Source organism: Acomys russatus, chromosome 5 (assembly GCF_903995435.1).
Source record: "Acomys russatus chromosome 5, mAcoRus1.1, whole genome shotgun sequence".
NCBI lineage: Eukaryota > Metazoa > Chordata > Mammalia > Rodentia > Muridae > Acomys > Acomys russatus.
This window is the reverse complement of record NC_067141.1, coordinates 66,600,734-66,627,298: the sequence shown is the minus strand read 5'-3', so window position 1 is coordinate 66,627,298 and position 26,565 is coordinate 66,600,734. Positions and strand designations below refer to the sequence as shown.

The window sequence follows — 26,565 nt, the reverse complement described above, 5'->3', positions numbered from 1 at the left end:
CGTGTGCCTGCATGTGTGTGTGTGTGTGTGTGTGTGTGTGTGTGTGTGTGTGTCTGTGTGTCTCTGTGTGTCTCTGTGTGTGTGTCTGACTACTGACTCAAGGTTTACTCTTTCTTGTAGGAAATCTCAGAGGAAACCCTGGTCCAAAAGGTACTGGAGTGGCCCGAGCCTTTCCCCTCTTCTCATTCCTGCAGGGGAGGCATGTGCCCCTGGTATTGGAACCCTTTTCCTTTGTCCATGTGGGAGAGTGCTGATGTCACCTAACTCCATGTCTGTGGAAGGCTGGCAGTTGACTCTGCCTTCAGACATCACAGCAGGGCTGGCAGGCTCAGCACCATGCAGGAGAAGCCTAGTAGCCTGTGCCTAGGTGTCTCTGACGGGGCTGGAGGGACCTGGCCCGGCCCCTCACCTTCCTTTGTGGCTGGCGTGTTGCCAAAAACCTGTGAAACACGCGTGAGAAAGTGGCTCCTGGATCTGTCTCATAGCGTCTGTCTTTCTGGTTTTAGGTGACGTGGGAAGTCAAGGCCCTAAAGGTAATGATTCCAAAGGCAATTTACCTTAAACACCAGGAAAGGGGGAGGGGCAGTTAAAGCAAGCAGAAAACCCCCTCAGGCTGAGAAAAGCAATTTAACAAGTTACAGTCCATGTGTCCGTGCTGGAAAAGGAGACTTCTGGTCCTCTCGACCCTGGCTGGACACAACACAGTGTTTCCTTGCCTTGTTTCACTGAGGCTCTTGTCAACTCTAGTGTGAGAAGGAACTGCCTAAAAATTCTGGGCCCGTCCCAGAGTCCAGAGTCTCTGATTAAGAGGATGTGGATGGTCCCAGGAACCTTTTTTCCTTATCACCCCCAAGGGATTCTGCACCCAGGGGTGCCTTCCCTAAGAAACACCATTCAGGTAAAAGATGGACCTCTATCCCTAACCCTGTTCTGACTCACTTCCCATGAGATCCCAGGCAGGAATCGGGTTCTTCCGTTTGCCAGCCCTTCACTGCTGCTTCTCACCTTACTTCGCGGTCCCGACACACCTCTGACCCAGCACACTCACCCTGGGTCCCTAATGAGTCTACCTCCCAAGGCCTACAAGCCCGCACTCCTCCTGACCCTGCTTACAGTGGGAGCTGGCGGTTCGGGAGTCCAAAGCCGGATGTGTCAGACAAAGCACTCCTGAGTGTAGCTGGCCTTCAGAAAACATCAATTTTCCACTACAATTATGTTCCAAACGACTTATGGGGGTCTCGTGACGCAAAAATAATGTCTCTGTGGTTTTAGCAGTCTCCCTGAAAGCCCTATGTGAATTCTGCTAGTGGCTCCTTTAGGGGACCAGGCCAGGCTCTCCATCTTCTCTTCCTTTGTCCCCACAGGAGACAGAGGCCTTCCAGGGACTCCAGGTGAGTGAGCTACAGTGATCTTTGGTGCTGTTGGTTTGGGCATGCTCTGTCCTAGCTGCCCAGTTCTGGAGGCAACACAGGCTGAGATCTTATTTTATACCCATAGGTAGCCCCGGACCCCTGGGCCACGCCGGCCCAGAAGGACCAAAGGGACAAAAAGGCAGCATTGGTAAGCGACCGCTTTTCTATTCAATTGTTTCCTCTTTGCTCTTTCCTTAAGCATTTATTAAGGAGATCTTGTTTTGGAAGACAGCAGTGACTACAACAGAGAAAGATGAGGAGTTAAATAGGGAATTTGAAGAGGGAAGGAAGGGGTGAGGCAGGAACACGACCTAGGGACACAATCTGAAGAGGCAGCAGGAGTGGCCAAGGGCAGCAAGCCATGTGGGGCCTCCAGGCAAAACCAGAATAAAGATGGCTTTTACTCTCAGTGAACTGAGAAGCAACTTGCAGATTTGGGGCAGAGACAGGATGTCACGTACTCACAGGGTCACTCTGGTCCTAGCTTGAGCTAGCGAGAGGAAGAGAAACAACCGAGGCCTACAAAAGTGGCTCTGGGCGGGCCATCATCCTGCTGAGAAGAGGCCTCTGTGGGCTGTGGCATGGGGCCCTAACTGTGAGGTTGGCCATTTCTATCTTCAGGAGATCCCGGCATGGAAGGACCCATAGGCCAGAGAGGACTAGCAGGCCCCATGGGACCTCGTGGCGAACCTGGGCCTCCCGGGGCTGGAGAGAAAGGAGACAGAGGTAAGAGGATCAGCTGTGCCGGTCCTTCCATCTTCACCTCTATCTCTTGGTAGCATCAGCTGAGCGCTCGCTGAGGTAGACGGTGGGAGCTCTGTTCTAAACCCTGTGGAGACAGCGACTAATGACGGAGTGTAGCCCGAGTCTAACCCAGGGCTAAGAAACAGGCTGTGATTTGGGGGCTTACCCAGAGAGAGAGCGAGGGCTCAGGCAAGTGACCTTCCCAGAGAAGGTGAGGAGCAAAGCCAGGTCAAGGCGGAGCGCAAAGAGCAGCAGAGCTGGGAACACAGCCAGGTGTGGGGTGAAGCCGACGCCCTCCAACCTCTGGGGCTGCGACTCCTCCGCAGGACAAAAGGAGATGCCTCTAGGTCAGAAGCCTGGAGTTTCATGGGGTTATGGAGGTTTTGAACTCAGCTCCTCAGTCATGAGACCAGTGCTATGAGAAACTGAGAAAGGCACCAGGAATCTTTCAGTGGGAAAGAAAAAAAAAGGTAGCTGAGGTAAAGTCACTGCGGAACCTCTCGAATATTTGTTGAGTGCTTCCTAGGACTTCATGGAGGGTGTTGCAGATGAATTTCCTTACTGTGAGAGCCACCAAATGGTGCTGGGTCACTGGGAGAGTGGGAAGCCTCCATTCCGAATGTGACTGCCAGGGTGTGTGTGTGTGTGTGTGTGTGTGTGTGTGTGTGTGTGTGTGTGTGTGTGTGTGTGTGTGTGTGTGTATAAAATTTTCTTAACACGTTTCTTCCATTTCTTCTCAGGGATTGCTGGAGAACAAGGTCCTCGGGGCCTTCCTGGTGTGCCAGGTTCTGTGGGTCCCAGAGGTATGTCAGGAAGATCAACCCAAGTTTGCAGGGAGACAGGGAGGGGCCACATTCAGAGAAGCAGGTCCCAGGCTCAGGAAGAGTACTGGTGGCTAGCCTCAGGTCTGTACAAGTGTTCCTCCACAAAGAATTCTGGGTGTCCAGACTGGACGACTATAATTCTGGCCTGATAGCAGGGCTTGGGACAGATTCCTGCTTCTGTTCAGTGGGCAGGGCACATTATGCAGTGTCTAATCTGAGTGGATTCTACCGGAAACCAGATGACTTCCTGTCATGACTGGGACCCAAATACACACACGCAATGCAGCGAGTACTTGATGCCCAGCTCCTCTCCACCTCTGACCTAGACTCAGTGTCTCAGGGAGAAGCAAAGGTCTCCGGACCCTGCCAAGCAACAAGGGTCACCACTGGACCCTCCAGTGTACTGTCCCGGCTAGGACCAACGCAGCCCTTACAATGAGCTCCTTGCACCTCACCTGCCCATCCCACTGGGGTTGGTGGTCCCAGCTAGTACGTGGCCTTCTAATGATTGTCTCTCCTGTACTTCTCAGGTCCCAGTGGCTCTCCTGGTCCCCAGGGCCCCCCAGGTCAGTGTGTTGCTTCTTGTAAATACGTGCTGCTTCTATGGTAAAGAAAGGGATGGTAAAGGGAAAACCAAACATTTCTTTAAAGCAAAAGAAGTGATTATAGAGAAAGCCTCCTGGACGCATAAAACAAAAGTCCACAGTGTAGCCTGCGGCTGAGCTTGGCTGTCCTGGTGGGTCCTGTCCAAACCACTTCTGGACTGGTGGCAGGCCCGAGACGTCCCAGCAGCTTCACCAGTAGGAAGCTCCCATCCAGCCTCTGTCTTGTCCCATGTGGGTCAAATAAGCCATCCTGCTACCCCGAGAGCTGCAGCCAGTGTCTCTGCCAGGATTCTTTGGGGGGATTCTAATGCCCGAGCCTGATGGCTGGGGTGTGGGATGGGGGCCAGAGTGGGCCTGCAGGAGCATGGGGAGATGAGGGCATCCATGGGGGGCAGCCCTTGACTCCTGCTTCAAAATATGTGTATGCACAAGTATGCATGTGTCCGTCCCTTCCAAAGGTGGAACACTCATCTAACTGTATGTTTTCCTCATTGGGCAGGCTCTATGGGTCCCCAAGGGCTCCGAGGTGAAGTGGGACTCCCTGGTGTCAAAGGTAAGCTAGGGGAAGGTGCAGGGGGTTAAAAAAAAAAAAAACAAAAACACACAAAAAAAAGCTCTCATTCAACAAGAGGTTCAGGGTTTAGGGGCTGATGGACATGACACACAAGCTACCAAGTACAAAGCAGGGAGGTGAAATCAGTACTGGAGGATGCTGACTTCAGAGGCAGACATTGACCTTTCTCAGTCATCTCCTACAGGGCTTTCTACATTAAGGTATCTTTTTCCCTTTCAGGTGACAAAGGACTCATGGGACCACCAGGACAGAAAGGTATACTGTTCCCACTGCTGCTCAGTCATAATCGTGGTCCACTCCACTCCTAGGCACCCAGACACAGCCTGTGTACAGGGTCCGAGCACGCATATGACTCTGGCTCCCGCACCCTGGGGCTGAGAGGAAGCCGAGAGGTCACTCTTCCCCAGCTTCTTAGAGAGGGAAACTGAGGCACAAAGAGGGGAAACAAAGTACCCACATCACATGGTGGTCTTCATGGTGGTGAGAAGGCACATTCTGAGGTGTCTGTCCTCTGGCTTGGTCCTCCTTGGGCCCAGGGCACCTACGTACGCCACAGCAGAGGTTGAGGGTGGGGAATCAGTTTGTGGGTGGATTGTCTCCCCAACTTTCATCCATGGACTGATTCAACAGCGTCCTGCCGCTGGCAGGCCTCCATGTCGTGAGGGGAGATGGCTTTCCTTGCTCACAACTCACAGGTTTTGTTTTGTTTTGTTTTGTTTTGTTTTAGGTGACCAGGGTGAGAAAGGACCCAGAGGCCTCACAGGTCAGTCCTACCTACCCAGGAATTTAACCCATTCGTGACCATTTAAGATCTAGCAGTCACCCGATGTGTGACAAATACAGAAGGATGAGATGGAATTTCTGTCTCAAAACCCTCAAAGCACTTACAAATCTCAAGAAAAGGCCCGACAAAAATCAAATATGTCAGGGATGGAGGTCCAAATGCAATCGGTTTAGCTACAAACTGAGTTTGTTGGGTGCAGAGGCTACAGCTATCTTAGATTCTTTGGGAGAATCTAACTGGGAAGATTAAAGCTCAACTCTCAAAGCAGCATAAAGTGCACACTGCTTGCCCTCTCTGCTGCTCGCCTTCTGCCAACCGCATGGGTAAATGGAGGCTGAAAGTAATGATGCTTTGACCACATCGGGTAGCTTGCTCTTTCCAAGGAAGTTGAATACATACATGTGCCCCTCAGATCAGCATGGTTTCTGGGTCAATCTGAACCTGCTGCCTATGGGGTGGAGGGGAGAGGTGGTTTTGACCTCAGTGTCAAAGCAGAGGCTGCCTCTCTCAGATCATCTGGGTGAAGAGGAAGTGAGAGGAAACAGGTATATGCAGACTACCAGTGGTGGCAGAATGCCAGGCTACAGCAGCAGGTCTGTTGTTCTTTGCAGGGGAGTCTGGCCCCCGAGGTTTGCCTGGAGCTGTGGGTGAGCCTGGAGCCAAAGGTGCAGTGGGTAAGTGTCCCACAAAGGCAGGTGACAGCCTGAGCTGGGCGTCCTTCCTGGGGCTCTCCAGGTGCAGCTTTCTGGAAATTTCTCACTGTTCTGGAATAGGCATGGCCCTTCCTCTCTACCTACTTTCTGTCCACTAAGGACCAACGAGGGTTGAAGTTCCATGAAACCCTCAGTAGACCACCTCAGGGATAGCTTCAAAGCCAGATCCAGGCCACACCCTTTGTCTAGCTGTTACTGAGGTGCCTCTACAGGCACAGGGAAGCTCTGGGGAGTCTGGTCTCAGCCTTGAGTCCCACAAAAGCTCAAGCCCCACCAACGGGGATGTGACACTGTCTCGTTACTGTTCAGTAACTAAGCATTAATAAGTGCCTACTGTATGCAGGATGAGTACGCTGCTGGTGTCATACATCTTCTTCTCAAGTTACAACAAAGCTTGTGGGGTGGGGGGGGGTGACAGGGGCCTCGGGAGATTGTTTACAACCTGGAAGACAGATGAAGGAACCTTTCAGATGTTCCTAAAGACTTAGAAAGCATTTAATCATGGTCACTTTGAAAATCTATCCATGCAGAGTTAGACAAAGTTCTAACTACTAAGGCAAGTCCTAGAGGGGCCCCACTTTGGAAGGCTAGCAATATGCTGAGAGTACAGGTGACAGGGTCCCGAAGGATGTTCGCTTCTGGGTCCTCAGGTAAATGAGGCAGGCACTGCTCTGCTGGTGCAATGGGGACAGGGTGTCCTGGACTGTTCCCAGCGGAGAAACGCTGCCTTGGGAGGAGTTGTCAGGAAGGAGGCTGGGTCAGGGCTATCACAAAGACAAGGCTCCTCAGGTTGGCAACCACAGTGGGAGCAGCATCAGCCTTCCACCCAGGAGGCCATGCACTCCGAACCTCCTGGGACAGGGGAGAGAGAACCGGGAAGACTTGCAGACTTTACTTTCTGCTTTTCCAGGTCCCGCTGGCCTTGATGGACAGCAAGGCCCCAGAGGTTAGTCACTGTACTGTGGACTTCATTCTCACTGACTGCCCTTGGCCCCCTATCCCTGCCCCTCCTTTGCTCCCACCTGCACGCCTGGCCCTCCGTCCTATTGACAAAGGGACACGATTCGGTCTGGGTCACTGGGTGTTTCCTCCTGCCTGTGACCAGCACACCGCTCCAGGGGAAAACCCACTGACTCTGAGGTGCTTTCCCAAGTGAAAGGCGTTCCCATTTTTTTTTCATGCTTTCTTCAGGTGAGCAAGGTCTGATGGGAATGCCTGGAACCCGAGGCCCACCAGGACCCTCTGGAGACCCAGGAAAGCCAGGTAATGGGACTGAAAAGGGAAGCCACAGTCGTGTGTGTGTGTGTGTGTGTGTGTGTGTGTGTGTGTGTGTGTGAGAGAGAGAGAGAGAGAGAGAGAGAGAGAGAGAGAGAGAGAGAGAGAGAGAGAGAGACTTAGGGATGCTCCAGTGTACATGTATACTCTTGGGGATGTCGTAGTTCGTAGGTGCTTCACTGTGTGTGTGCATGAGCCTTATCTCATGGCCCTCAGCGGCTCAACAGAGAACTCTAACAGTAAGATGACATTTCGAAAGGAGGGATTAACAGATGAAGGCCTGGAGTTCTAGAAGGGGTCAAGAGTGCTCTTAAAATTGCAGACTTGAACTCAAGCTCGGTCTCTTGCCCAAGCCTTTCTCTGTCTCCTCTCCTGGGCCTGTACCTAGGCCTTCACCAGTACCTACCAATCAGAGAGGAGGGGCCTTGTTAACATCTCCACCGAGGGCTAAACAAGAGCAGGGTTCTCAGGTCTGTGGGAAGAACAAATCAAAACCAGACAAGGTGACCGTTCACTCAGACACTGAGGACACAGGACCCCTGGCCCCTCAGTGAACTGTAATGGAGGAAATTATTTGGCAGTGTGTGTGTGTGTGTGTGAGAGAGAGAGAGAGAGAGAGAGAGAGAGATTCCTCACTATACTTGTATTCCTGAAGCATCTATGAGCCCAAATGTGCTTAGGGACCATTGCCCAATGGAGCACCAGATCATTTCATGGCAAAGCTCATAGAATTGTTGTTTGCCCAGAGATGGGAGGGGTCTCGGTTATACCACTGTGAGGCGTATCCTCCTGTAGCCTGTGACACCTTTGCTGTCATGCCCGCTGGCTCCTGCAGTCAAGGCTGTGGCTTCTTAGGAACAGTCCTTAACCCTTGAACTGTCTCTGCTTTTCTCCAGGTCTCACAGGACCCCAAGGACCTCAGGGTGAGTCATCCAGTCCCTCCCTGCCTCTATCTCCTCCAAGACCAGACAATTTGGCCGGCCTGCCCTTCCCTCTCCCACCTCCTGCAAAACAGGCTCAGATTCTGTCACCTTGAGTCCTGAGAAGCACCATAAGAAAAACAAAAACAAAAAAAACTAACACAGAACATTCTAGATGACATTCTGCCATCGGTGATGTCAGACCCTGCTTGTGCTGTGCCCCCATCCCCCTCTGCTGCAGGAGCACCCAGGAAGGACATTGCTGGCTAGGAGTTCTATGCTCCCCAGAACTCCACTGCCTCTCAGGGTTCCCCTGGGATGACGGCTGTAATTACAGCCCATCCAACAAAACCTATTCAGGCTTAAGAAATCTTCCCCACTCCCACCCCATCAATTTCTAAAGGCACACAAAGATAGTGAGACCAAGCCCAGACTGCACAAAGGCCAGCAGCTGCAGCTGCTGCTGCTGCTCTGGCTGCTGCTCTGACTACAGCAGGCCTTGCAATGGTTGACCGGCCAGCCAGCCAGGAGAGGGACAGTGGCAGCTCGGTAACCAGGGAGACAGGAATCCCCCCCCCCCAAAGCCTTTCTCTGCCTCAACCAAACTTTGCTATGTCTCCATTTCCCAGAGGCAGACAGGGTTCTGGGTGAGAGCCCCACTCCCACCCCAGGCGACTTAAAGCAATACCTGACTCAGTCCTGCTGTGTCCATCCGGCAGCCAGTGTGACCACACTGAGTGGCCAAAAGCTGGTTACTACCAGAGGAAGGAGCGGGAGGGTGGACATCCAGACTGGCTGGGCCTTAACCATGCTGACTGAGCTGTGTTTAATCACATCAGGACTTCCTGGTAGCCCTGGACGACCAGGGACTAAAGGTACGTGATTTTTCCCAATAAGTTCTTTTGTTGTTCTTTTCACCACCCATTTTTACAGCTGGGAGGGAAGAGCGGACAGAAGGTCGGCTCTGACCAGAGCCTGGACCAACAGTGGCATCTAGTGGCTCCGACCGAAGGTTGTGGGAGCAACACTGACCCTGAGTCCTTAGGCTTATCTGCTCCCAACACCTGCCCGTTCTCAAACATGAGACTCATTTTTATGTCCCCAGCTCCTTGTGGCAGGAAGACAGGAAAGGAAGCTTCCTTGCCCACAGGCTTTCCAATCCCTTGTTTGCTTTAAAATGTCTACATTGCCTCTAAAGTATTCCTGTCACCTAGGCGCCATACCCACGGACATGTTGCTTTCTGAGATTAGGCCACCCTTGGCCTTCTCCGGTATGACTGAGGGCACCACACCTGAGGAATCAGCTCTCTCCACAGGAAGGAAGGCGTGTTTAGCCCCATCACGGGGCCAAGTCACAGGACTAAAGGGGTCTGGCTGGGGCAAGGCCTTGCAGGCACAGAGTAACACTCCAGTTCACCTGCCCGTCAGACCCCAGCCCTGAGCAAGCCTAGGAAAACAGGGTGCTCAGGAACACACACTCTTTTCTGTCCCTATGCCTCTATGCTCCTGAACCTTGGCACCCTGACTATGACAAACACTCACTGTCACTCTTAGTGGGACCCTGGGGTGGGGATGGGGGGGTAGTTTTTTAAAAAACTATTGTTTCCAATGAGCAGTTGAGCCAAAAAGGTCTTTGAGCTGATGAAACAACTGAGTTCATACTTGCCAGGCCAGTAAATCTGGTGGCTTCAGTAAGGACTCAAAAGGTTGAGGTACCACAAACCATTCCTCTGTGTCTTCAGTCCAAGGAGATGTCACTGAAGGCGATGACGCACTACAGAGTCAGGTGGTCAGTTGTTAGAGAGTGTCCTCACCAAGCTGTTGTTATGAGTGTGTTCTCACTGATCTGTCTCTGTCTTGGCCTTGACCCCCTGCTGGGGGAATGTGAGCAAAGCCCGCCCTTTTGCTCTCCCTGGGAGGAAGCTAAAGCTACCCTTCCACTTTGGGGCCTCAGGTAAATCATTCACAGGCCTTAAAAAGCCCTGGAAGGACCCTGGCCAGTGGAGCTTTTTTCTTTAGCCCTAGGAGTAAACTCAAGCATGCCAGTCAGGCTCTCTAATACCAAGCCTGGCTCCCACCCAGCCCCAGGATCCACACCTGACTCCACCCTTTTGCTGTCCCCCAGGCTGTGCACTCATGGATGGTCAGTCAAGAGGGGCATGGGATGATGGATACTTTTGGGGACATACGAATCCTGGGACCTCTTCCTGGAAGCCCTTCACTTATACTTGCATTCTTGTCACTCGAGGCCAATGACATGAAAGAGCGTGACCTTTTTTGTAATTTAGGCTCACCCAGATTTGCCAGTTGCCAAGGCCCTTTTCATGGTGCCCAATCTGTCCTGTCACCCAGGGGATTAGAATTCACACACCAGATCCTGGCTTTTATTTACCCCTTTACTTCAGATAATATTCCCATCTATGGCCATTATAGGAAGAAAAGATGGGGGGAGGCAAGAATGCATCTCAGGTTAGCCCCACTCCGGCCTCATGGAAGGGTGAACTCTTCCGTAGTCTTCTACGAAACCCCTTCTCTGAGGGAAGACTGAGGCTCTGGGCCCTGGGTTTCAGTTGAACGATAAAATGTTCAAGTACCCTAAGCTCACTTTATTATTAAAATCCCATTAACCTGGGGGGCAAGAGAACTGCAGGTGGCCCTCGGAAGCAATTGGCAACTTTGAAAATGAGTTGTCCTGATTGGTCCTTTTCCCCCTCTTCCTGTCCTCCCCAGGTGAGCCTGGCACTCCAGGCAGAGTCACGACTTCAGGTAGGCAGCCCAGAAGGGTCTCTCCCTGAGTTCCATTTGCCTGTCTGATGTGGGCCATCCTGCCTCAGTGTCAGCGGGTGGGCAGGGGGTGGGACAAAGGTAAGCTCTGTGGGTCAGCACAGGGGAGGGACATCAGAGGGATGAAAAACAGAGGCCCCTACCTGGCTGGCCTGCAGCCTACTGGGGCTGGCACCTCTGAAGGGGGTGAGTGGGGCTCAGTCCCACGTTCCTTCTGTCTCTAGAGGGATCGTCAACCATCACTGTCCCCGGACCTCCCGGACCTCCCGGTGCCATGGGACCCCCAGGACCTCCAGGGACCCCAGGTCAGTCTGGTTTTTTTTTCTCTGTCCCCAATCTGCAACAGGATGGATGCAACAGTTATTCAATTCCTGACACCAAGGGCAGGAGCTATGGAAAGAGAGGAAGGAGGGCTCCAGAAAGCCCACGCTCATGACAGAGGAGCCGATGCTCCACTCTGTGTTCGCGCATAAGCTGAGACCCAGAGCAGATCGGTTTTGTTTGCCTAAGGTCCCACAGCCAACAGACACCAGGGGAAGGCTTCAGTATAGATGGCTCCAGAGCCTGGCTGGGACCGTCAGAACGAAGGCTCTTGACTATTTCTTAGAAAATATTACAATAGATATCTGGGGCAACACACACACATACACACACACACACACACACACACACACACACACACCAAATGCTCCGTGGTTGCAACTACGTTCTTACAAAATGTAAACAAACAAAAAGGTAGCTGATGATGAAATGCTTAGAAGCTAAAGAATTGTGATTTTTTTCTATTTTTCCAAATGTCTGCTATCTTGTTATATGTGTTTTAATTATTGAAAATATTTATGTTAAAACTAAGTGCATGGTTTATACACACTGCAAATGTGCTCCACTCCTATGCAAGCATGGCAGCTATTTAAGAGACCTAAGAAAGTGTCAAAAGAGACAGCCCTGCCAACCTCCAGGTCCCCTTCCTGTCAGAGTCTTACAGGACTGGCCTCTGGTTGCTAATCAATTGTAGTGTAGCCAGTTAGTCCGCACTCTGAGAGAATTCCTGTGTATCCCCGGGTACCTGCCTTTCCTCGGCTTTTCATGTGACTCTGTGTGTGTGTGTGTGTGTGTGTGAGAGAGAGAGAGAGAGAGAGAGAGAGAGAGAGAGACACTTAGCCTTTTCTATAACTGTTTACAGGTCCTGCTGGCCCTGCTGGTCTCCCAGGACAACAAGGTATGTCACACCCTGTAAAATCACAGGCTGTGGGCTGGGGCAGGGGGACATTCTTTCCAGGTGAGGTTTAAGTCCCTGAACTTTAGATGGAGGAGGCGATGCATGCTTTGGGAAGAAATAGCAGGGCCTTCCAGGCTCTTCACTATGGACCTCGCAAAGCCTCTACCTCCTCTCATCCCACTTCATACTTCTGAGAGGGTCAAGGGTCCTCAGGGCAGGAGGACCTAGGCTCTGTGGTGTTCTGGTCAAGGTTAGGCAGACTATTTTCATAGGCCTTGGGCTTCAGATAACTAGGCCCTGACAATAACTTTAATGTCCAGTGATTTGTCCAAGTATCAGGATAAGTGTGGCTTTGGAAACATTGGTCCAAGTCGCTACAGGCTTTGGCCACAGGCAGAGGCAGCAGCCACTGGTGCCCTGGTCCTGCTTTCTACTTACCTGCCATTCTTTCCTCAGTTCAGCTGGAATGCAGCCTCCCTTCTCAAGGTCCAGGCCTTCCTTGACTAGGCTACACCCTTCCTCAACTAGGCCCCACCTTGCATCTGTCCCCACCCCACGGGAATCTTCTGCTGAAAGCAGTAGGCACCCTAACTCTGTGTCCTCCCCACAGGCCCACGAGGGGAGCCAGGACTTGCTGGCGACTCATTCATAAACAGTGGCAGCTCCATCACAGAGGTCCTCTCTGCCCGTGAGTGCAACCATTCTCCAGGGCAGTTGTTACTGGGGACGGGATGGGATTGATGACAGTGATGTCAGGGCCCCCCAGGCAGCTGCACCAATGAGTCATTACAAAGTCTCACATCAGAATGGCCATGCTCCCTGCTCTGTAGTGGAAGATGATAAGAACAGCAGGGTGTGTCTGGTATGCGAGGCACAGTCACAGGGATGGGGCAGCTGTGGGTTATTGAGCAGTGTGAAGACAGTGCGTGAGGGGCTCAGCATTTGGTGGCATCTTGCTGAGCTGGGGTCATCCCAACATCCCTATGGTACAGGTCTCAAGGTCCCTGGTTTATGGTGGAGGAAGCAGGCACTGAGAGAGGGTGAAAAGTTGCCTCAAGTTGCCAGCTACATATGCAGAAGTGGAGACAGAGTTCTGGTTGGCTGACACAAAAGTCCAAATTCTCACCCATCACTCCATGCCCCGTTCCATCGGCAGCATGCAGCCCCACTCTGCTTCTGAATGGGGGCATCTCAGCAGGTGGGGTCCAAGAGGGTGCCGTGCAAATCAGGGCTGCAGCTCAGAGACTAGCCATCCTGGTGAGAGGTCTGGAGCATGGTTGAGAGGAGCTGGGCCACAGCCTTCTTTTTCCATTTGCTTCTCTCCACAGACGGTGTTGACTTACGAGGTCCCCCTGGCCCCCCTGGCCCACGAGGGCCACCAGGTAAGAATTCATTGATCTTTGGAAGATGGGGAATCGTGGGGGCCAGGGGACATGCAGGACTTCGTGAGGAAGCTCAGATCCTACCCTAGGGGTCAAGCAGCCCCCAAAGACATGCATTTTCTCTTCTTTCTACAGGGCCTTCCATGCCAGGCCCGCCAGGACCCAGAGGCCCACCAGGTGAGAGCTGACCTTCTTGCTAAGAGGGGACAAGGACAGAGGAGGTGGGAGTCAAGGAGATCCAGAGCCCAGACCCTTCTGGGATGGCTCTCAGGACAGTGCTTCTGCCTCCTCACGCAGGCAAGCCCTTGACTTGTCTGCTGGCACTACTGATACCTGGGTTTTTTTTTTTCCCCCTAGGGGAAGGCGCACCAGGCCCTCCGGGCCCACCAGGATCTTTCCTGGCTGACTCAGGTAACGTGAAGGCATCAAGTCACCCCTAGCCCTACCTTAGACCTAGCCTGACTGTGGTCTCAGCAGCGATCTTCTTGTCTGAGTCCCCAGACTTTCCCCTTTTGAAGGGAGAGCGAATACAGACTCCCCCTGCTACTTGATGCATATGGGGAAACTTCCAAGGTGACCCAACCACTGGGACCCTGGCTGGAAGGAAGAGCCAGCTCTGCCCTTGGGGAGTAACCGAGGCCTGGTTGTGTGCTGCACTCAGAGTGGGGGATTTGATGAAGCAGCAAGGATGTGGGTACACAAACAGTGCAGCAATATTAACAAAGAAATGGATGGAATACGAAGAGCACTAGGCCAGAGCGTGCCCCTTGTAGAAGCTCCATCCATCCATTCACCCACCCACTTACCCATCTGTCTACCCAGTCGCCTTTCCATTCATTATTTTGCCCAACTTTTTGACCACGCAAACATTTCAACACACATCCTTACAAATCACAAGCATACGCTAGGTATTGCCAGAACATCTAAAATGTGCCGGTTCTGTGCTAGCTGCTGCTTCTGAGAAACAGCACTTTATTTGCACTATTCCTTTCCTCGCAGAAACTTTGTTCTCTGGCCCTCCGGGTCCACCGGGTCCCCCAGGTCCCAAAGGAGACCAAGGTAAGAGCACTCTCTCAGGGATCTCAAACCAGTGTGCCCTCTGCTCATCTGCCTGGTGGCCAAAGAATGTGGATGAGGGTGGACGGACAGGGACACATCTTGATTCTCCTGCCAAGTCCCCCACCAGCAGCTCAGCAGCCTACAGCACGTGATGGGAGTAGGAAAGTGGCAGGGTGGTCAGGAACTGCCAACAATCTCTACCTGATTGGCTTTGCGGAAGAAGACACTCCGGGTTCTGTGTGGAACCGCAGCCCCCCTCTCATAGTGGGCCAGTGGAAATCACAGTATCTGGTGGCAGTGTCCTTGTGCAAGGCCCTCCAGACTTCAGGGGGCATCGGGGTACTTCAAACATAATCTGAGGGAGGGGTGAGGTAGCAAGAGCTGACACCACCCACACACCCACATACCCCCACAAGAACTCTGAGATTATTTAAAGTGCATTTGATCCACACAAGCAGATCAGTGAGTCACATAGCTAAGTATGTACAAGCCTGAGTGCAGTGCAGGGGTGTTTGTGTGTGCATGCATGCGTATGTGTGTGTGTGCATGTATGCATGTGTGCATGTTACTGCTCAAAGAGGCATGCAGGCCTAGCAATTGTCGCTCGTACAAAGCGTCTCCAAAGGGAGACGTGGTATCTTTGCAACCAAGACCATAGACATGGAATGTTTGCTGAGCCACCCATTAAGGTGCTGAACTTAACTAGGGAGCTGCCTGGAGGAGGTACACACAGGGCTTCTCAATTTGGATTGCAGGTGATCCTGGTGTCCCAGGTACCCCTGGCATCCTTGGTGGCTCCTCGCACGGTAAGAACCAAAGGAGGCCGAAGTTCCTCTGCCATCTTCCATGTGAGGCCGGTGTTCCAGTGAGGGTGGTGACCCCTCCACTCGTCTCTGATTTCCATGTTAGCTTGGTAGCTGCAGAGGGTCAGCATGAGCGACCTTTAAAGAAGCTTGCGGGGATGGAAGGAAAGGATGCACGCAAATCGAGAGTCAGCAGACAGAGCTTGGGGACCAGGGATGAGAATGGAGCAGGCCCTGGGAGCCGCAGGGGGCCTGAGAGAAGGGAGGCTACAGGGCGGTGAGCAGGCTGCTAAAGGAAAGAAAGGAACAGGTGGTCTGGCCTGGGTCAGCTCTGTGCCTTGCAGCTATGGCTCCTCCATTTTCCACTGTCCTGTTTCCTCTACAGAGAAAGCCTGTGAGCAGGCAGGAACACAATGCTCTGGTCTGACCTAGGGTGAGGAAACTGAGTCAGGACACTTGTCTTTTCCTTACAGGAGGATCATCAAATACTATGTACACACAGGGCCCACCTGGCCCTCCAGGGCCCCCTGGGCCCCCAGGCCCCCTCAGCAGCTCCAGCCAGGATATCCAGCACTACATTGCAGAGTACATGCAGAGTGAGTGTCTCTTGTCACCCACACCTTGGAAAGGAGATTGAGGAAGATGGAAAAGGGTGTTGGGGAAGTCATCTATGTGGCCAGGCCCAGGTCATCCACTCATAAACCCTGGCCTGCAGGTCAGAGAGCTGACCAACATACCTGTCCATACATGTGCCTTGTCTTCCTCCTTCCTGTCTATATACACATGCACAAAAATGAATGCTCGCATTTTCAAATGTGTCCATGCCTCTCCCATCCTTGCGTATGGCTGATATGTAACGGGATGGCTAATCTGAGTCTTGTCAGTCAATACCCTCATGGACAGCACGGGCCTTAGCCTCAGTTTCTCTGTCAGTAGAAAAGCAATCCAAGCTCCCTGCTGGCCTTGGCTCAGGCCCTGTGTGGACCAGGGCAGGCTTTCCTTCCTCCCCGTGATCATGTGGAGGTCAGATGCTCTTGGCTTAACTGCTTCATCTCTTCCTTTGCTGCAGGTGACAGCATCAGGAACTATCTCTCTGGAGTTCAGGGTCCCCCAGGCCCACCAGGTCCACCAGGGCCTGTCATCACCATTACAGGAGAAACTTTCGACTACGCGCAGTTGGCAAGCCAAGTGGTGAGCTACTTACGGGGTAAGTCTGTCACCTTCCTGTGCTCTGTTGCCCTCCTCTTGATGAGTCCCCCTTGGAGAGTCCTCTATTTTTAAAACATACTCTAATTTATGTTTCTTAAGCCTCTGCCTCCCTTCTGCCAACCCCCCAACACTAAGAAGGAGAGAAAGGTTAATAAGGAGAGGGGGCAGGGTTCTCCTTAGGTACTTCCAGCTGGCTAGGGTCCTGATTCTTCCTCCTCCAGGGATCTCCTTGAAGCATTCTCAGAGTGTCCTCAAAGCCTCTCTGTGGGCTCTGGTATTTCAGCAGTAACCCCTCTTATAAACTATCTACAGCTTGCAAGGACCCCGCCCTGCTCCGAGCCACAGAATGCTGCTATCCGCTGTGGACAAACTAAAAGCGGCTCCATATCCCTTCCATATTGGGATTTAAACAAAAACCTGTTTACAAAGCACAACTGAGCATTTAAAGAAACCAAAACTTCCACTATACCCCCCTTGAACCTCATCTCTTAATTCACTGGTTGTTCCACCCTTCTCCTAAATATAAAAATCTGCTTCTACACTCATCACAGTTGGGTCACAGGGCCCAGCTCCAGCAAACACTGGATCAGGCTGGGAACAGAGGCACACTAGGGGCAAGCTTGCAAAGCATTCGACCAGCATGTTGCCAAGCACGGGTCCATCTCTGTCCACAACTTGGCAGTGGCTAGCAGGAGTCAGACTAAAGCATATTCTAGAACATGGCTCTCTGAATGAAAAGCCAACATCTACTGGCCTCTTCTGGCCTCCTGCCTATCTGGAAATGCCCCATACAAATCACTTCACCCGTAGACGACTAGCTGACTTGACCTTTCAGAGTCTGGGTGCGGAGGGTCTGCTCCAAGACGGAGGAGGTCAGATAAGGTCCTCTTCCCACAGCGTCCGGCTATGGTGTCGCCTTGTCCTCTGCCTCCTCTTCAGAAGATATCCTGGCCATGCTGCGACGTGAGTCACCTACAGTGGGCTAAGAGTAGGGCCTCTTTACTCTCCTCTGACCTCATTTTGGTGGGCACACATGTCCCTGCCTGAGCTCTGTAAGGGCTGCAAGGAAGAGGAAGTCCTCCATGACAAGTAGCAGCTCACGTAGTGTTCCTGGTGTGCTGAGTCACAAATGCCTCAAACACGGGACTCTCCTATCTTCCTACACTGCAGGCACCTAGGAGCAGGCTGGCTTTCCCTGACCAGTGTGTGTGTCTCCCAAGAACCAGGCACTCCCAACTGTTACTGGGAACCAGGCTGGGCTTCTGGGCTGGATTCATAAAGTATACCCTCTCTTTCCCAGGGAACGATGTGTGGCAGTACTTACGTCAGCACCTGGTGGGCCCTCCCGGTCCCCCAGGGCCACCAGGAGTCAGTGGAGATGGGTCCGTCCTGTCTTTGGACTATGGAGAATTGAGCAGACACGTTCTCAACTATATGTCAAGTGAGTGGTCAGGAGGGAGGGTCTGGAATGTGAACTAGGGCCGCCAATGCCACGGAGATGGCCCCACCTGCCTCGCCCCTGCCCCTGCCCCCATCTGCCAGCTGCACTGACCCTTACAGAAGCAGCATTCTCCAGAGCTGCTCATAGAAAGAGCAAGTCCTACGGGAAAGGAAGCCAAAGCGAGTACGCATGCGCACCAGTATGCACATTCGACACCCGACAGCTGTCAATCAGTGCAGACCCGTGCTCTGCTCAGTGCCCTCCCCATTGGGTACCACTGCCCAGACTGCATCTGCATCTCACTCCTCTCCACCTTCCTTCCTGCCATCATTTTCTTTCCCTTCCTCAGACCCCACTTCTGTCCAAATTGCTATCTACACTCCTCCCTCATTGGCCATTTGTATCTGTCCTCCCGTCCCCGTGTGAGTCCCCAACAGCTTGGGACTTTGTTCCCCAGGTTCTGGGATCAGCTTTGGGCATCCTGGCCCACCTGGCCCTCCTGGCCTGCCAGGAACATCCTATGAAGAGCTACTCACCATGCTCCGAGGTAAGGCCAAGCAGGGACATCCATCAAAAGGTTGGGGATGGAAACTGAATCCTTAGCTCAGGCTGTGACTGACTCCTTACTGCCTGTTGATGTCCCAGGGTCAGACTACAGAAACATCATTGGACCTCCAGGGCCCCCAGGGCCACCTGGGATGCCAGGCAGCGCATGGTCCAGCATCAGTGTGGAGGACCTCTCATCTTACTTGCACAGTATGATACTAGGGAGCTGGAAGAGAAGGGCAGAGGGCTGGCACTTGACCTTGCGAGCATCCCCAGTCCACGCTAGGACTGCCATAGAGAATTGGATCAATATGTCATTCCCCAGTGGAGCACACATCAGGATGGGCCCAGAGGCCCTGGAGAAGGCCACACAGCTGTGAGGAGCCATGACCCATAGGAGGCCAAGAAACCCTTTCACAACTCATGAGCCATGTGATCAGCCATGTAATCAAAGTTCTAATGCCTGGTGGAGGTCTAGGAGAAGACAGGGTGCGGGCCCCTTGGAAGCAGCCATTCCCAGATGATGCCAGAAAGAGACCACCCAGGACTCCACCTTTCCCCTCCTGCATACAACAGACCCACTAGGCAGCCCCCACCTCCTCTACTCCCCCCTCCACCTCCCCCATCTCCTTCATCCCACCCATGGGGGCTCACAGTAGGCCAACACCAAGCGGAGAATCTAGCTTTCTCTAACCAGGACCCTGACCTTCCTCTTTTCCTCCCCTCTCACACAGCTGCTGGCTTGTCCTCCATCGCAGGCCCTCCAGGCCCTCCAGGTCCCCCAGGTCCTCGAGGGCCCCCAGGTGTCTCAGGAGCTCTGGCCACCTATGCAGCTGAAAACAGTGATAACTTCCGCAGCGAGCTGATTAGCTACCTCACAAGTAGGTGCCTTGATGTTGGTCTCCTCCCGGGCCCTCCCCTCTAGACCTTCCCATGCCTCCTGTGCAGAAGGCACAAGATTGTCAGCAGTCCGGACAAACCAGTTTCTTGCCTCACCAGTATTCTTCTGTGCTTGTGCAAGGGTCTCAAAGTGCACTTTGTCACTAAGGGGTTCCCAAGTCTTTTGCCCACTACAGCCTGGGCTAATGTATCTTCCTACCCCACAGGTCCTGATGTCCGCAGCTTTATCATTGGCCCTCCAGGCCCTCCGGGGCCACCTGGAGATGGTCACTTAAGAGAGAACTACAACTGGGGTAGCAGCTCCTCAGCCAGAAGGGGCACTTCCTATAGTTCTTCCATGGGCATAGGAGGAGCCAATGGAGGCTCCCTGGGCGAAGGTGGAGCCTTTGGTGCAGGAGGTGGGGGCCCCTATGGTACTGACATGGGCCCAGGCGGAAGCTATGGGGCAGCTGCAGAAAGTGGCTTATATGGCACCAATGGCGGTCCATTCCGGGCTGGCTTCACTGGAGACCTGGATTACAACAAGCTGGCAGTGCACGTGTCGGAGAGTATGCAGCGTAAGTCAGGACCTGTGAACCTCATGGAGGAGCAGGTGTGCACCTCAGCATCTAGGCGTCACGGACTGGCCCTCAGTTTTTATGTACTTGGGCTGTGTAGACAGCAGCTCTGGAATCAGAAGGGACTGTAAGAGAGGAGACCCCCAACCTAACTCTACACCATCTCAGTGTAAGGGACCCCAGTACTGACCCCTGAGCTGTAGGGAACAGGGCACACACTGAAGGGCTTAGTGATTTGTTCAGGTAAGTCTGAGCGTGACAGCCTTTTCACATGATTTTGTGGAGGTTGTCAGCCAAGAAGTCCTTCCTGTAGCTATGAGCACAGTCCTTAAGTCCAAATGCCCCTGAGGACTAGGGCAACAGGCCAGGCCAGCCTCGGGTGAACACACAAGGAAGCCGCAGGGCTTTCTCCTCAGGGCATTTCTAGTTTAGCTGCTTTGACTGATACAGTGAGGATTCTGCCCTTCTGCTGAGGGGGGGAGTGGTGGTGTCTGCTTCCTACACCTGAGCCCTGGTATTCTGCAGGTCAGGGTCTGCTACAAGGGATGGCCTACACTGTCCAGGGCCCACCTGGGCCCCAAGGCCCTCCTGGCATCAGCAAGGTCTTCTCTGCCTACAGCAACGTGACACAGGACCTCATGGACTTCTTCCGGAGTAAGCAAACCCCCATTGCTTTCCCACCACTAACCTGCTGTGTGGCCTGGCATACAAATACCAACTTGATAATCTTCTCCCTGTAGCTGAGATGCCCAAACCAGGGAAGCCTGGCTTTGGTTCCTTGTACAAGTCCAGAGCCCACCACCATTTGTATTGCTTTGAACAAACCCCTTGACCTCCCAAGCCTCAGGCAAACTCGAGTCTCAGGACAGATTCTTTCCTTCCCTGTAGCATATGGAACTATCCCAGGCCCACCTGGGCAGAAGGGAGAGGTGGGAACCCCAGGACCCAAAGGTAAGTGGCAGCAGGGAGCATGTGTTAGTATATACTGATCTTACTGAGAAGTTGACCTTCTGCTGGTGTCACACTGTGCCATACCCTCTGTCCTTCTAGGTGACAGGGGCCCTGCTGGACCACGAGGTCCTCCTGGGCCACCTGGCCCTCAAGGGAACAAAGGAGAGAAAGGTGACAGAGGTAAGCACTGGTGGTGTGGCTTCTGGGGTTCTGGGGTTCTTCAGAGAAGAGGTAATTTGGTTCTGGGCTGATCTGAGAAAGTCAAGCAAAAACTAATGCAGAAAATGGTGTTGCACAGCTGGGAGGGAGAAGACCAAAGCTGCTATGGAGTGAGGAACCACCTGGTAACAAAATGGGGTAAATAATTTGAAAAGAAGCAAGTTTTAGAAAGGACTAATCTTTCAGGCCACCTTAGCAACCACTGTTGATATCACTGGCCCTACTAAGGTCGTAGGCCACAATGTATTTAACCCTTACTCATCTGTGGACTTTCAGGTGACCAGGTCTACGCTGGGAGGAGGAAGAGAAGTATTGCCATCAAGCCTTAAGCTGCACTTAGCAGAGCCACCAAGTTCTCGGACCAGTCCTTGCAGTGCGCTTGGGCACCTATGTCCAGGAGTCCCCAGGAGGTGAAAACTGGAAATGGTTCATAGCCTGCTGAGACCAAGCCACCTAGCAACACTGGTTTTAGTCTGAACAAAACATACACATACAGAAAATTCAAAGACAATCTGAAACAGCTCCACTGGTTGGGCGGATATTCAGAATAGCTGCAATGCTAAATATGAGACTTAACTTCTCTGCTGTATAGAGCTGAGCTCCCTGGATTCTTTAGCACTGAGCTCAGGCCTCGACCTCAGAAGCCAACCAGTTACAGAAACATTGGCTGGGGAATCTTGGAGCTTTGCCTAAAAATGAGCCCAGGAAATGGAAAATGGGGGTGGGGGCCTTAATAGGGGTGACAGGTCATGAAGATTTCTGCTTATTGTTATAAAAAATTGTGCTGTCAGCTTCTTCCTCCCCTGTTCACTCTGTATTCTCCAGTCACAGAAAAGAAATGACTCTCGAACTGAAGAGACTCAGAAGTTCCTCAAAGGAGGTGACATTTCAGATAGATATCACAATATAGATGCCATCGCCTTCCCACCAGCTTAGAAAGCTTGACTGGTCGTAGCTATGGCCTGTGTCCATAGGTACACGCCAGGAGTAACAATTATGGCACCACACTAGACCACAGCAGACAGGACAGGAGGGGCAGTGGGGAAGGAAGGAAGAGAAGAGAGGACACAGAATTCCTGATGCTGGAGAACCATGGCTTCCAGACCCCCTGTTCTGCACTTAGGAAGTGGCATGGAAGACAGGGTGCAGTTGGTCTTAAGCACTTTTCACTATCTAAAAACATGTCTATGTCATCCATAAGATGAAAAATCATTTCAATTGTAAAATTTTCAATTAAAGTTTTTTTCTTTTTTAGTATGTTTACTATGAATCATGTAAGAAAGTTTTAAAAAAAAGAATCTGGCGCCGGGCATGACTTTAATCCCATTACTTGGAAGGCAGAGGCAGGTGGATCGCTGTGAATTCGAGGCCAGCCGGTCTACAAAGCAAGTCCAGGCCAGCCAAGGCTAACACAGAGAGACCCAGTCTCGAACAACAACAAAAAAAAGAGTCTGGGTTAAATGAGTCTAATTCTAACACTGCTTATCACAAACATAGGAAGAGATAGTTGGTTGTATTAGTATCTTATCACTGAAATTTCTAAAGGCAGACTTTTATCTGAAGCTACTAGCTCAAGCTGGACATACCAGACAAAGCAGTTTGTTTTCTCTAAGTTCCTCGAAATATAAACACATACACAACAAATTAGCAGCTTCTTTGTGCAACTGATGTATGACTGGAGGCCACCTACACAGATGTCTAGTAAGGAAAATGCACACATAAAGTGCACGGTAAACCAGTCTGCACTTTGCAATGGCTGACTAAATCCACATCTACACCTCTACTCTTCAAGGCTGGGGTTACTTTCCTATGCTCTTCTCCTGGGTACCTCACATGTCATCCTAGAGAAAACACAACTTAGCTCCACTCCCACAGCAGCTGCAAGCAGCGCAACACAGGAGCCAAGCATCAGAAAGCTGCTCCGTGGTCTCTTGGCTGTTTGGTCTCTTGGCTGTTAGACCCCGGTGTCGGCACCAAAGCATCCACATGAGAATATTTGCCAATGAATTCATACGGCCTTCACAATTTCAGATAGCTCGCTTTACACCCACAGGGAAAAGAACCCACTGTGTACAACAATGAATGCAATGCGTCTTAATTTTTAAAGAATTTATCAGTTTCACAGTGAAAACCTTGTGAAACAGGACTTTTTACTTTGGAGCTCAAGTTTCACATATGACTCCTATCCTGCTTGGCCAGGCCTAGGAAACGTTCCCATCTTACTAGACTTTACAAAGACATCATCTGAAAGTCTCCATTGCGATCTACACCCAGAACAAACAGGAGAAAAGTCCAACTCTGCACCTTCTCCAGACAAAGTCCAGAAGGACAACAGAGATGAGCCACAGCCTCACTGGATAGGGGGTCTGAGCCTCTTCCGTTTCACTGGGAAAGCGGGGTTGGTCAAGAATGAGCTCAAAAGTACGTAAGGCTCCGAGATTAGAAAATGACATCACTGCCCTCCCCCCTGCCACGCTGCGCCCAGGCCAAGCAGGGCTGCCAGTGTCTACTGAGCGGTGTTGAACTTATCAGTGACAAATGACAAGAGAGCTTTTTAGCATATGGTTTTCCATTGACTTGAAACACTTAGTGATACAAATAATGTATCCCAGTTGAAGAAAAGCAGACACAAACACATAAACACCTAGATGTCAACACAAAACACTTGAAGCATTTCCCAAGGAGGAGTGTGCATGTTGGAAGGTACTCACCAGGAAGGGAGGGATGGGTTTAGGGGGTGGGGACCCACAGACAGCTAGGATCAACGAAAAACATGGTCAGTCAGAAGACTGGGAACAAGTTTAAAAATGTAACTAGGGCCAGAAAAGGGGGGCGGGGGTAGGGGTGAGCTACAAAGTGTTTCAGGCAGGACAATCCCATTTCTAAGATTTTTTTTGGTTTTGTTTTTGGGTTTTTGTTTTTGTCTTTTTTCAAGACAGGGTTTCTCTGTGTAGCCCCTGGCTGTCCTGGACTTGTCTTGTAGACCAGGCTGGCCTTGAACTCAAGAGATCCGCCTGCCTCTGCCACCTGAGTGCTGGGATTAAAGGTGTGCGCCACCACGCCCTGGCTTCATTTCTAAGATTACTAATTTTTTTTAAAAAAACGCTTCCCAAAACAGATTAAGAAATAACTTTATTGTCTGACAATCCCATGATTGAAAAGGCATGTTTCTGATCCCAAAAAGACAAGACGCATAATGTGAAACAAACTCTTTGAAAAGTTAGCTTGTGAACTTATTACACTGCAAAGAATCACATTTTTTAAGCTGCAGCCAACACAGGAAACTGGAAACCCTCTATCCAAGCTTTGTAGCAGAAGTTTTGAGGCACTATCAAAACCATGCCAGCCAAAGAACAGCAGCAGCAGAGGCACCAGCTGTGGCCTTGGCCTAAGCGAAGCTCTGAAAACACCACTTCGTGTCCTGCAAGACCACATCCCAGAAAGGACCAGAAGGCTATTAGAGCTCACGCTCTTCTTCCACTGCAGTTCCAGGCATTTTATTCTATAAGATTTCGAGGTTGTTTTTGTTTTTTTGAGACAGGGTTTCTCTGTGTAGCCTTGGCTGTCCTGGACTTGCTTTGTAGACCAGGCTGGCCTCTGCCTCCCGAGTGCTGGGATTAAAGGTGTGTGCCACCATGCCCAGCAGATTTCTAGCTATTAATTTGGCCGAATTTGGCTTCTTAGAGGAGCCTTTGACATTTAATAAGCACAGTGTAGAGTGGGGGAAAGTGTGAAGGTACAAGGGACCTAAAAGAGTATAAAAAACAGTTACTTCTGAGACTTGCTGATACTCAAGAAATCAGAGAGCCTCTGTGGGGAGGGGCCCGTGTGCCTGAGAGCGTGTGCTTAGGAAACACTGCTTAGAGGTAGCTCTGGTTCTGCTGCTTATTAGTCACAATTTGCCATGTCCTGTCACATGGGAAGGCTCCAATGTTTTCAGCGAAGTAAAAGCATTCTGAATTTCCTCCTGACCCACAGAAAGGGCAAGAAAGAGCTTGCTATGACTTCCACCTAAAACAGCAGCTAATTCAGCAACTCACAGCCTGTGGGCCAACAGGCCTAAAGAAACCCTGTGTGCGGGCTCTAGGAGCTGATCTGCAAAGGTGTGGAGGTGTGGCGTGTCCACAGCATGCAGGGACAGGGGAGCTGACTATTGAGGGTACACACATGGACAATTTCCTTTACCCATTGCATGGCACGTTCTGCCACAGCAATCAAACAGCCTAATCATGATTCACTGTACTCTCAGATTTCAAAGAGGCCTGTGCCCCGCAGACACTCCCCAGCTACAGTTCATGCAGGAAGAACAACCACTATTACCTACTTGGTATAAGGCCTTACAAGAAGCAGGCACATTCTATTACAAAATACTTAACTATTACTCTACATAACCTGAAGTGTTGAGCCGAGAGCTCCCCTCCACATGTGCACCGTGGACAGTCCCTGCACCCACAGCAGTACTCAAGCAGGAGCAGGGAATCAGAGGGCAGGCTTCAGGACATACCCCTTACAGCCTCCCTCCTAGAGACAATGCTCTAAATGTCAAGGAACAGGAAGGGCAGATATTCAGACTGAATCCTGTCTGAATTACCTGAATGATATGAAAATAAAGTCCAATGACTTAAGTATTCACTTGTAAAAATCCAATGAACTGAAAAATTCAAAGGAGAGAGTAGTATGAGAGCCTTCCTTCCCTTCCCTCCTCAAATAAATCATTACAAACACTGGCAACATAATACCGTCTTTTATCATAACAATATAAACAATTTCCATCATCATCCTGAATATTACTTTTTATAAAGATATATATTTAAAGGCTTTCAAACAGTTTTCAACCCAGCATCTGAAAATAAAGCATTAAAGAGTTCTGTATACAGTAACACATTCATGTGATAAGTGTATGAATTTACAACCATACATTATATATATATGTATATATAATAATATATATTTATATAAAAAACAAAATTGGCTGAAAGTTAAGGCTACCTACAAGGTTATCCAGGAAAACTATGCTTTTCAAAATAACAATAGAATTAAAATTGCACATGCATTTAAAACATCTAACCCAGATAAGCTCGGCACCAGCAGGTGTCAAGTGAACTGTAGGACGGCATGGCAGACATCTACATGTTCCTAATATGAAATGCTGTTCCCACAACATTGCAGTGAGATTTCTATTTTTCACCAACCTCAAAAGATAACTAAGAACCAAAGCATTTACAATTTGGTACCTAGCACTCTTAGAAGAGAAGAGGCTGTCAATGGCAGGCAGGGAGCATCATTCACAAATGTGCTGTTTATAATACTGTTGACCTGACTGACAGTAGCTGAGATTCTGAGCTTCAAAAAGAACTGAAAGTGACACTTCATTAATGATCACATGTACCAGCAGGCTCTTCCTACTCAAAGTAACTCATTTAAACATAGAACAAAATAAAACCAAAATGCACTTGAATAACCTCATTTGAAACAACACAGTGTCACTTTGGTGTGCATCTGATATGAAGGAAAATCCTTTGTGGACAAACACTTCTTTTAAAACTAACTTCAGAACTGTAGTAACAACTGTAGCTCACGGCCCAGAGGCCTCTGAGCTATTAGTGGCAGCAAAATTTGCTGAGAGTAGGATTATTATTTGGAG

At 51.0% G+C, this 26,565-nt stretch overlaps 1 protein-coding gene across 1 annotated transcript in view; it reads left to right on the top strand.

Moving 5' to 3' along the window:
- Col17a1 (collagen type XVII alpha 1 chain) overlaps positions 1-21,426 on the top strand; it is a 46,467-nt gene extending 25,041 nt beyond the window's left edge. The window contains exons 19-54 of the mRNA XM_051146753.1: positions 121-150; positions 507-533; positions 1,365-1,391; positions 1,498-1,560; positions 2,034-2,138; positions 2,897-2,959; positions 3,511-3,546; positions 4,085-4,138; positions 4,379-4,414; positions 4,887-4,922; positions 5,555-5,617; positions 6,567-6,602; positions 6,848-6,919; positions 7,828-7,854; positions 8,691-8,726; positions 10,582-10,617; positions 10,860-10,940; positions 11,819-11,854; positions 12,465-12,542; positions 13,183-13,236; positions 13,372-13,413; positions 13,594-13,647; positions 14,236-14,295; positions 15,051-15,101; positions 15,572-15,694; positions 16,168-16,305; positions 17,205-17,270; positions 17,608-17,748; positions 18,206-18,295; positions 18,394-18,504; positions 19,029-19,175; positions 19,401-19,751; positions 20,277-20,405; positions 20,640-20,702; positions 20,802-20,882; positions 21,198-21,426. Of these exons, the coding sequence (XP_051002710.1) occupies positions 121-150; positions 507-533; positions 1,365-1,391; positions 1,498-1,560; positions 2,034-2,138; positions 2,897-2,959; positions 3,511-3,546; positions 4,085-4,138; positions 4,379-4,414; positions 4,887-4,922; positions 5,555-5,617; positions 6,567-6,602; positions 6,848-6,919; positions 7,828-7,854; positions 8,691-8,726; positions 10,582-10,617; positions 10,860-10,940; positions 11,819-11,854; positions 12,465-12,542; positions 13,183-13,236; positions 13,372-13,413; positions 13,594-13,647; positions 14,236-14,295; positions 15,051-15,101; positions 15,572-15,694; positions 16,168-16,305; positions 17,205-17,270; positions 17,608-17,748; positions 18,206-18,295; positions 18,394-18,504; positions 19,029-19,175; positions 19,401-19,751; positions 20,277-20,405; positions 20,640-20,702; positions 20,802-20,882; positions 21,198-21,250 (2,696 nt within the window). The 3' untranslated portion in view covers positions 21,251-21,426. The remainder of the gene's footprint in view (positions 1-120; positions 151-506; positions 534-1,364; positions 1,392-1,497; positions 1,561-2,033; positions 2,139-2,896; positions 2,960-3,510; positions 3,547-4,084; positions 4,139-4,378; positions 4,415-4,886; positions 4,923-5,554; positions 5,618-6,566; positions 6,603-6,847; positions 6,920-7,827; positions 7,855-8,690; positions 8,727-10,581; positions 10,618-10,859; positions 10,941-11,818; positions 11,855-12,464; positions 12,543-13,182; positions 13,237-13,371; positions 13,414-13,593; positions 13,648-14,235; positions 14,296-15,050; positions 15,102-15,571; positions 15,695-16,167; positions 16,306-17,204; positions 17,271-17,607; positions 17,749-18,205; positions 18,296-18,393; positions 18,505-19,028; positions 19,176-19,400; positions 19,752-20,276; positions 20,406-20,639; positions 20,703-20,801; positions 20,883-21,197) is intronic.
- The last annotated feature ends 5,139 nt before the right edge of the window (positions 21,427-26,565 follow it).